The 10494-nt window shown below is 54.1% G+C and overlaps 1 protein-coding gene across 1 annotated transcript in view; it reads right to left on the bottom strand.

Annotated features, from left to right (window-relative positions):
* Nucleotides 1-5155: 5155 nt before the first annotated feature.
* Nucleotides 5156-10494, bottom strand: part of EPHB1 (EPH receptor B1) — a 43629-nt gene continuing 38290 nt past the window's right edge. The window contains exons 11-17 of the mRNA XM_082766996.1: nucleotides 9526-9648; nucleotides 8243-8490; nucleotides 7942-8157; nucleotides 6331-6480; nucleotides 5660-5853; nucleotides 5382-5537; nucleotides 5156-5293 (exon numbers count right to left, since the gene is read on the bottom strand). Of these exons, the coding sequence (XP_082623122.1) occupies nucleotides 5185-5293; nucleotides 5382-5537; nucleotides 5660-5853; nucleotides 6331-6480; nucleotides 7942-8157; nucleotides 8243-8490; nucleotides 9526-9648 (1196 nt within the window). The 3' untranslated portion in view covers nucleotides 5156-5184. The remainder of the gene's footprint in view (nucleotides 5294-5381; nucleotides 5538-5659; nucleotides 5854-6330; nucleotides 6481-7941; nucleotides 8158-8242; nucleotides 8491-9525; nucleotides 9649-10494) is intronic.

Below are 10494 nucleotides of genomic sequence, written 5' to 3'. Positions count from 1 at the left end.
AGCAGCACACCAGCCCCAGAGCACTGATGGAGGTCGGGCAGCCTAAAAAAAACCCCAAAGTCTGCTGCACATCCGAGATGCCCAAGACCAAGCAGAGTGCAAACACCTGTTATTCCCAGGTGCTACTTGCAGGGCGCACACCATTCCCACCAGCCCTCCCCAGGGAAGAGGGCAGCCTCTGGCATGGGCTGCATCTCCAGCTGCCAGTCCTGCTCAGCGTTAATTGGCGTTGATAATTGCACTGATGTTGACCATAATTTTCTTGCCCTTTCTCCCCACCTTGGCACGAAGGTTCAATCGCCTAACAACACCCTGGGGATAAGCAGCAGGGAAAGCTGCTCCCCAAGAAAGTGCCCAGGCAAAGGCAGCGTGCATGCCAGACAGACGGGCAATGGAGAAGAAATGGGAACGAAGAAGTGACTGAGGCTTCTTTGTTTGGGAACACGGAGAAAAATTCACTCAAATTCATTTTTTAAGTGGATAACACAAGCTGGGCTAATCCCCCCCAACGCTTACCCGGAGTTAATGCGGCCGTAAGCAGATTTTTGCTTAATCCACTTCCGCGGCCGCCCTGGAAGGGCGCGCCTGTTTTGGGAACCAGCTCGTTCAGCTAATCCACTTACAATTCACGCAGCTGATTTCTTCGGATTAACCTCCGCGAGCCGAAGGGTGACCCCATCCGCAGCCACGCCACCAGCAGAGCCGCTGGCTTCTCCTCCTCTTGCTGCCACACAAAACATGGACCCAAACCAGCAGAACCCCCCAAGAGATGGATGCAGAGCCAAAACCCACAGGCAGTAGAAACAGGAGAGCAGGACAAGGCAGCCGAGGGGTTTTGGAGAAGGGCGAGCTCAGCTAGGACACGCAGAGAGCGCAATTTGTGGGGCCAGGTGCAGTGGGGTGAGACCCCGTGCCGAGGCAGTCCCACCAGCACAGGTGGGCTGTGGGGAAGGTGCCTCTGCTCCATCATTGCTTGGGGTGCTTCAGGCTCCTTCAGGCTCTTCCGAAACAGAAAGGAGCCTCACCCAGAAAGGTCTCCCTCCATCTCTTGGAGCATCATTTTGGAGGCACCCAAGCTGTACCATGACAGGCATCCATCCTGGCAGGAGCATCCATAAATGGGGTACCAAAGCAGACAATGCCAACAGGGACGTTGTGTGACCTCCTGCAGCTCCTTGTGCCGTGGGGACCCCGCCAGAGAAGGGGACGCAGAGCACGTGGATGAACACACGAGGTGGATGTGAAAACCCTGACCTGACGCCCTGCCTTCCCATCGGCATTTTAACAGGGTGTCACAGGGACAGCAGGGTGGCCTTGGAGTCACAACGCAGCCCCGAGAGCTTGCAAATCCGCCGCTGGTTCTGTAAATCCATTTCTCACCTTAGAAACTGCTTGATGTTTTATCCTTTTTTTTTTTTTTTTTTTTTTTTTTCCAACAGGAACAGAGGGTATCCCAAATATACAGGCTGTTCCTTATGCCTCAGAGGCTCGATTCAGCCCCTTACAGACAACAATTTGTCCATCCCCATCCCTCCAGACCAGGCTCCTTGGTGCAGGGGGAGGGGGCCACAGCTGCTGCCGGGCTCGGAAATACCACTTCGGGCTTGCTCTTAGTTAAAAACCGGCCGCCTGCTGCTTTCATTGCCAGCCCCGCTCTGACTTGCGGCAACATTTAAAATTAAATATACATAAGCGCTTTCAAAGAACTGCTAATTTGAAGGTCATTAAATGGCACAAAGCGCGTTCCTCTTTTTTTTCTGGCAAGAGGCACACAATGCTGCTATTAACGGGCGCACCTCGTCCCCGCTCCTGCCCTGGACACGCTGGGCTCCCCTCGGCTGGTTTAATTACCGCTATTGAGCAAGCGCCTCCTCCCCGCCGGGGACGGCGCTTTGGGAAAGGAGCAGCAAGTTCCAGAGGGGGAACAAAGCATCCAAACCGCAGAGGGGCTCTCGCCCCCGGGCCCCTGGCAGTTGCTGCAGGAACGCGCAGAAGGAGCCGAGAGCCCCAGAGCACGGCTGTGATAGCAGGGGGTGAGGAGCAGGGGTAGGGCCAGGATCTGTCTGGGTGGCACCCAGTGATGAAGGACCCCCAGAGCCAGCACCAGGTGTGTTGGGTGAACCCTCAGCCTGAGGAAAGGTCAGTGCAGAGAGGGAGGCGCTTTGTTTCGATGAGAAAAGCCTTTTTTCCCCCCTCTTATTTCCTATGCAAAGTGAAACTTCAGGGAAAAAAAATATTTCCGAGACACCCCTTCTGATTTAGGATCGAGGAAAGGAACACCAAGCATGACACAGAGCAGATGATGTGAAATGGGAGCTTTTGGTTTTGGTTTGGGGTTTTGGGGAGGGTTCTTTCCTCACTGAAACCATTTGGCAGAGTCCCTCTCAGTCTGCAAAGCATCCACCTGACCCAAATACACATTCCTCCTGGGTCCGGAGAAAAAGCAACAGCAAGGCAGAGCCTCCTGCCCCAGCTGGAGCATCTGGGCAGCTTCTCCATCCATCGCTGATGGAAGGGACCTCTTGAACAATATGGACAATGCCACCGCTTGCTTACAACCCCCTCTAAATCCAGATTCAGGAACTGTCAGCCAGACTTGCTCATCAGTGGTGGTACCAGGGATGCTTCAGGCCCCAACGTTTGCATCCCAGCTATGTCTGAAGAGGAAAAGAAGTGTCCAAAGTCTCTGAAGGCATGGGACCAGGTGGCCCACCTTTGGGCATCAGATAGCCACCCCTTCACCAGCCGTGCCACAGCCCTGGAGGAATTGCTCACGCCATACTCAGACTCCTTGTTGAGCCCTGGGCGCTCGTGTAACACCACAAGGGACATCTCCAGGCCCAGTGCCACCACAGCAAGGACCAGTGAGAAGAGCTGGGGCTGGGAATGGCCTGCCCCACCACAGCCCAGGAGGCGTGGGCTGCAGGTTAGCTACAGGCAGCGGTGCTGTCACATCATCCCTCCAGCCCCAGGTGGGCAGCAGAAGGACACTGAGCGAGGCAGAGCAGCCACAAAGGGGGAGTTTTGATATTTACCCTGTGTCACTGCTGTTTGTCCCTTTAAATGCTTTTAGCTTCCTTTTGGTAAAAGAGAAGTGATAAAAAAAAAAAAAACACAAAGGATCCATCAGCTGCGGTGAATACCAAGGTGGCGAGGCAGCGCGTTAGCATGCACGGCACCCACTCCATCTGCATGTTGTATGCGCTGCGACAACATCCCGGAATACAGATTCGGGCCGTGAGGATCCCGAGAGGTACCAGCGATCGTCTATCTGACAGGCCAGGAGCAGTCCCCGCCGTTGTAAACACGGGGTGTTTTTCTCTGCCTCTTTCTCCGGAGGGAGCTCAGCGATTCGAAACAAGCTCAGTCCTGCTGCTCACTCCCGCTCTCCGGCAGCACGGCAGGATGTTTCCTTAGACGATTGGGAAGAAAAACCTAAAGTAAAGAGCTCCCCAACATGTGGGACCCTCTCCTGCCAGCAGTGTCAGCCCACATCCTCCCAAGCCACACGCTTGGACAGACAGACACGGGGCACCCCACAGCATGGAGAGACACAGGGGAGGGCATCTTACAGACACCTGAGGCACCCCAGTAGGGCTGGGAGGTACCAGGCAGCCCCAACATCTTCCTGACAGGGACCCACAGCCCTCAGGGCACGGCGAGCCCCCGTTCCGGCTGCCAGGCGTGGTGATGGATCGTTACAACTCGCACATAGCCATCTAAGTAAAAGCCTTATTAAGAGTTCATTCATTTTATAAACTCTCCGCGCAGTCCGCAGAGGGAAGTTAGATTGCCCAGACTTACAATATTCTGTGTAAACACTGACATGCGTCTAGTAATTTTAACTAGATCAATTTGCAAAGGAGATCAGCGGTCGGGAAAAAAAAAATCAAATTAAACACTGAAATATTCACTGGAAGAGGCTTCGAGGAAGTAAGCAGAAAAACACAGAGAAGGATGGACAGACAGAGAAGTACACGAGACAAATGGACCTACCTCTGAAGCCATGAAACCCAAGTCTGTAACCCAATATCAAAATCCTTAGGTCCACAAGATGGGGGAAATAAAGTTCTCCGTAGCCATCTTCTGCAGATCCCCGAGGCTCTGGAGGCCTCATCAGTCTCTTCCCCAGAGCATCTCTCCTCCTCCTCCTCCTCCACAACCCAGTACCCACGCGCTGCGGCTCCTCCAGTCCTGTCCCCGCTGGCCCCTCGCATCCTCCTCGTCCTGGTCCCGCCTGCACCACGCTGAGGCCTGGGACCTGGCCGCCCACTGCCTTCGGGTGGGTGGCGACCTCCGAGCACAGACAAGCAGCGAGTCCACGGTAGGTTGACAAGGTACACGCGCGCACACGCACACACACACACACGGGAACACCTCCTTCCGTTTTCCATGATGGATTTTTTTTGTTGTTGTTGCTGTTTTTCCTTTTTGCAAAAAAATGCAAGCAAAAGAAAAAAACCAAGGTTTTTCTATTGAAGGTACATCTCTTCTTCAATATGAAGACATTAACTGGACTGAGTCGGATCCCCCCCCCTTGCAGCGGTCAGCGAAGTCCTTTGGTAGTTGGCAGAGCGACACCTGGACACGACGGGGGCAGCTGCGGAGGCTGCTGAGGAGCTCCACCAGGCCATGAGCACAGAAGGGAGCAGGAGCAGCAGGAGGGGCCGGGGCAGGGAGGAAGAGCAAAGGAAGCAAAAAGGAAGGAAGGCGGTCGCTGCCGGTGGCTTCTCCAGTCGGGGAACTCAATCTGGTGCCTCTCCCTTCCCCAACAGCCCCTTCCTCCGCCTCAGTTTTAACTCCTGCTCACTGGCGGTGGGAGTGGAGTCTGGTCTCTAGGATTTGGGTTCGTTTCCCCAACGTACATTGGTTTGTCTTCATTGTCGGTTGGTTGGTTGTTTTTTTTTGTGTGTGGTTTTGTCTTTTTGTCATTTTTAAATATACTATTTGTACATATTTATACTTATTTATATGCCATTCCCCGTGACATCGGTAAGTGTGCTTCTGTAGGCGAGGAACGGGAGTCACCAGGCCAAGGCCAGTCCCAGGAGCATCCTTCACCGGCAGGCGCAGCCCCCGGCCGCGGCCGCCCCTCTCCGACCGTCGCACCGCGGCTCCGTCAGCTCCTCCCCTCCCACCTCCGCCGCCTGCCCTCCCCGTCCCCTCCCCGTCGAGCGAGGGATGTCACGCCATCGAGGTCGGAGACTGACTCATCTGCACTCGCATGGACTGGACGCTGTTCAGGATCTTCTTCTGGTGCCCAGCCAGAGTCACCCCTATTCTCAGGAGGTCTCTGGAAGACAGACAGACAGAGGGACATCAGTGGACAGCCATGCTGAGCAACCCCGCGAGCCGGTGCCATGTAGAGGCACTGGACTTACTCAGATGTCATCTGGGCGACCAGCTGGAGGGAGGTGAAGCCAGCGCTCAGGAAGTTGTCTCTGTACTGGCTCATCTTGACGGCGCTCAGCCAGTCTTCTACTGAGGTAAAGGCAGTGAAATCGGGGATGGAGCGGTCGAGGAGGGGCTGAGAAGGCCTGGAAGGGAAGAGAGAGGCACCAGGGTGAGGACGGGACCACCAAACTCACCCCTGGGGAGGGAGGGAGGGAGGGAGGGAGGGAGGGAGGGAGGGAGGGAAGCCAGGCGCTGGGGGACTCACACAGCGGTGATGGTAGCCACAGTTTTGAGGCTTGCCGGGTTGCGGATCATTTTGTCGAGGGTGTTGACGATCTCCGTGAAGCGAGGCCGGGTGTTGCGGTCCTTCTGCCAGCAGTCCAGCATCAGCTGGTGCAGGGCGGCCGGGCAGTCCATGGGCGGCGGGAGCCGGTAGTCCTGCTCGATGGCGTTGATGACCTGCGGGGAGCAAGTTAGAGCGTGAGAATGTGGCCCAGCGACGTGCAGGCAGCTCTGCCGGGCCGTGATTGCCGGCAAAGCAGGCGGGAGGAGATGCCACAGGAGGTTAATCTCCGCTCTGATGCTCTGCGCGCCGCAGCTCCTCGCGGCGGAGCGCTGCCACTCGTTATCTCGGCGGATCGTGTTGGAGTACGGCAGTCGCACTACCAAAGCTCTTTCCCAGCTCACAAACCCTCTGAACATTTTCAAAGGCACTGCAGCTTCCTGAAGTCCAATTACCAGCCCACTGGCTTTTCTTCCCAGCTTCCCTCCCGCCATCCCTCTCGCTCGCCAGCCTGTTTCATCTCAAAAACCAAGGCGACGGGGTCTGGAGCATCTCCAGCACTGCCTTGACCCCTCGGTTTCCATTTGGGCAGGGCTTTTTTTTTTTTCTTGCCCTTTTTTTTTTTTTTTTTTCAGCGAACTCCCAGCACTTACATCTTGGTTGGACATGTCCCAGTAGGGCCTCTCCCCGAACGACATCACCTCCCACATGACGATGCCGTAGCTCCAGACGTCGCTGGCCGATGTGAACTTGCGGTAGGCGATGGCCTCCGGGGCCGTCCACCGCACGGGGATCTTCCCACCCTGCCAAGAACAGGAGCTGGTGAGCACCCCAGCCTCAGCAGCCTGTGCACACATCCTGCTCAAGCCAGTGAGTGCCTTGCAGTCAAGCACAGCCCAGCTCTTCTAGCAGAAAGCCAAGGGACAGAGGGGAAAAAAAAAAAACACAACACAGAAACGCGTGGTATGTGCTCGGGGCAGAACTGCATTGTAAATCGTTGAGCACAATTGTTTTCCGTAGCCTTTCCAATGAAGCATCAGCTGCTCTTTAAGGCTGAATGGCAAAAATTTGATTTGAATAACTACAAATGGAGAAATTAACTGCTAGGTTGTTTTTCCTGCCTTTTCCCCAGAGCTAGAAACCTGCTGTGGGAGGCAGAGTGATGTAATCGCAGGCACAGCATCATTTCCCAGCTGCCGAGGAGATCTATTATGGCCTAAATTAAATAAAAACACAGATGAGATAATCTCTTTTATCTCTAAAGGTGGGAAAAGGCTACTCCAGGCCTCTTCCCAGCAGCTACTGCTGGGGTCTTCAAACAAAAAACCTGATGCGTTTCTGCTCAATGGCCGCAGGACGAGTCTGGGCAGGGAGCAGGAGCAGACCCGAGCCCAGCCAGAAACCCCACAGCTCGCTTTAACCTCCCTGGCTGTGCCGTGACTCACTTGATCCGTTTATTTCCATTTGATGAAATCCTAACAGTCTGATCTCCTTGGGGCTCCTGTTGTAAGCTACATCACGCCAAAGCCCGCCTGGGCACAGCTTGGCAGCCCAAGAAACTGCTTTGCAGGGGTTGGTGTAGGACGTGCATCCTCGCTCTTGCACTCAACCCATGCCCCTGCTCGCTGCCCTGATGTCTGCCTGGAGAAGAGGCACTGCCTCCATTCTCCTTCTTCCAGGCCTGACCCTGCCACATGTTAGACCCCTGTATTATGAATTGTTTGCAAGGAGTTAGGAAGGTTATTAGCTCTTTTAATAAGTGATTAATCAATTAGAGAGCCCAGCAGGTCAACAGGGCACTCACAGCCTTCTTGTCTGCTCATCCATAACGCCGCTGACAGCCTCGCCAGCCTGCTGGCAGGGGTTTATGCAGCGCAGACACTGCCTAGTGATGTCTCCCTGGTTCCACCTAACCCCTTCGTACGGCACGGTCAGGACAGAAAAGAAAGGTGCTTTGGAGACAAGGGAGACAGAAAACTCATAAAAGGGAGGAAGAGAAAGGAAGAAAAAGAGGATAATGAAAAAGGGAATAAGAACAAGGAAAGTCAGCCTTCCCAAACAAGACAGCAGCTGAGCAGTAGAGCCTTCCCTGCTGATGGAAGGAAAGCAGCAAGAGGAGACAAGAGGTGGACCAGCCCTCTGAGCACCCACCCAAGCTGCTCTCAAGCCCAGAGCCCTTGCGAGAGGGGCTGATCCCCTACCATGGTGGTAGGGGATCATCAGGAGGCTGGTGGGGTTACCGCTGCAGGAAGCGAGGTACGTACCAAGGAGCTGGTGTAGGTGGGGTCGGACGTGTCGTCTTGCAGGTAGCGCGAGAGCCCGAAGTCTGACACTTTGCACACTAGGTTGCTGTTGACCAGGATGTTCCTGGCTGCCAGATCTCGGTGGACATAGTTCATCTCTGCAAGGTACTTCATCCCAGCTGCAATTCCTCTGAGCATCCCCACCAGCTGGATCACCGTGAACTGCCCGTCGTTTTGCTGTGATTGAAAAGAGCAAGCATGAGAGCCTGCACCCCAAATCCTGTGGCTGACCAACAGCTGGCACAGCCCCACGTCGCCTTACCCGTAGGAAGGAGTCCAGGGCCCCATTCTCCATGAACTCAGTGATGATCATGACAGGTCGGCTCTTGGTCACCACCCCTTCCAGCCGGATGATGTTGGGGTGATCAAACTGCCCCATGATGCTGGCCTCGCTCAGGAAATCCCGGCGCTGCTTCTCCGAGTAGCCAGCTTTGAGAGTTTTGATGGCCACGTAGATCTCCCGCTTGCCAGGTAGCTTCAGGCGGCCTTTATACACTTCTCCAAACTCCCCTGCAAGTGCAAGACCATCCATTACCACCTCCATATACAACTGCACAGAACAGTACCTGGAGCTCCAAACCAAGCGGCTGAAGAACACCAACCAGCTGACACCCAACGGTGCTCTCAACCCGTTGACACCTAATGGTGCTCACAAGTCTACGTGCTCATCCTCTTTGAAAGGTGCTGAGGACATGGTTGGGCTTGCAGCCTTCTCCAGGCTGCCAGAGCCCATCACTGACCACCGTGGAGCCTGGGGCTGCTCTTGTGAATCCCAAGGGAATGTTGGCAGAGCTCGAATTTCTAAGGGCTCCTTCAAGTGCAAGGTGTCAACATTGATAATCACGGTCACCTTTTTGCACATCATTTATCCAGGAATGGAAAATAACTGGTCTATTTTCATTGCTGCATTCTGATTTAAAACGCAGAGAAGGCTCCCTCTTGTTTCCACCGGGAGAGCTTTTCCTTCGCCAAGGTGAAATTTGTCTGCGGAGGGATTACATTTAAGCCAGGCTTATAGCTGCTTTGCCTTGATGAGCAGCAAAAGGCAGCTGATACATTGCTGAACTTGATCCCGACTGAAACAGCTCACTGCTTCCTTGTGGCTTTCCCCCAGCTTCGCACTCTCTTCTACGAGTACGACACAGTCATTTAAAAATTGCAATAAAAGCAGCACAGATGACTTACAGATACGGGTATGCATGTGTACATATACATATGTATGGGAATATGGCACAGACTGGAAAGAGATCTGGCTTTTTCTTATTACCTCATGGAAGCAAACTAGGAAATCCCACGGTCACCCAACAAATACATTAACAGAGTTCCTCCCAGTCTCAGAGGAACTTACTTTGAGAACAGAAATCAACCTCATATCCCCTAATCCATCAAAAATGCATGAAAGGCTGATATCCCGAGGCCTCATTAAGGATTGTGCATTTCCCAGCAAAGAACCATTCATGCACCCCCCAGAAAACTGCCCCAGGTCCACAGGTGTCCACCCAAGAGGAGTGGAGAGGGCAGGGAGGTGAGTATGTGGGGACCCACCTGCTCCAATGACCTCTTCGATCTTCACAAAGGAGACGTCAATCTCCTTGGCAAACTCACGGACCGCCTCGTTGGGGTCCTCGTAAGTGAAGGGGTCGATGTAGATTTTCATCCCTGGAGACCCTTGTCATGAGAAACACAGGAGAAGTGGCAAAAGAGAAAGAAAACCAGAAGTCATTGTGCCATGGCCAAGACCTGAAGACTGTTCTCACACTTTCCCCTCCCCATGTCCATTAAATCAGCTGCTATGTGCTCTTCCACACCGCCTCCAACAGCCCACTATGTTCCTCTTTTGTCCCTTCCAGCAAGGTTAGAGGAGGGAGCAGAAGCTGAAGAAGGGGAGAGGAGAGAGAACGAGGCAGGCAGGAACCAGCGATGAGCATCCAGCTCACAGGGACACCGACAGACCGCAACTACAATTAGCGGTTTTTATGGCAGGGGAATTGGCAACTTTATGAGGCAAGATGCATTATTTAAGAAATATTTATTTACCCAAAAAGGCCTCTGATAGTTTTGTGGCTGCCACTAAATTGACAGAGTGCAGCAATTATAATCAAAAACCTGTATGGAGCCATAAAAGTGCGGCTTTGCTGGCCTTTCATCCGTCCCTGCTGGGCGGCAGCAGGATCCGGCCGCACCACGGGGAGGCACGGGCACTGCCTTCAGGCCAGACCACAACCCAGGAAGGGCAGGGGATGGTGACAGTAAATCCTGACCCTAAAAGCATGTCGGTGCGGGGGACACTTGGTCCTCAAGGTTATCCTGGAGGGCCGGCACTGGCCAGGGCATCACTAAAGCTGCTGAACACGGGGCTCATGGCATCGCCTGCTCCACAGCGGGGGTGTTTGGGGCAGGAGCTCTGCACCTCCGGGGCGGGTGACGACAACTGCAATGAAGCCATCTGTGCATCTCCCAGTTCATAAATCCCTTTACGGCTCTGTCTCGTACACTTTAACTGCCCCATAAATT

This window comes from Aythya marila (genome assembly GCF_965140915.1).
Source record: "Aythya marila genome assembly, chromosome: 9".
Classification (NCBI taxonomy): domain Eukaryota; kingdom Metazoa; phylum Chordata; class Aves; order Anseriformes; family Anatidae; genus Aythya; species Aythya marila.
This window is presented reverse-complemented; position numbering and strand designations above follow the sequence as displayed.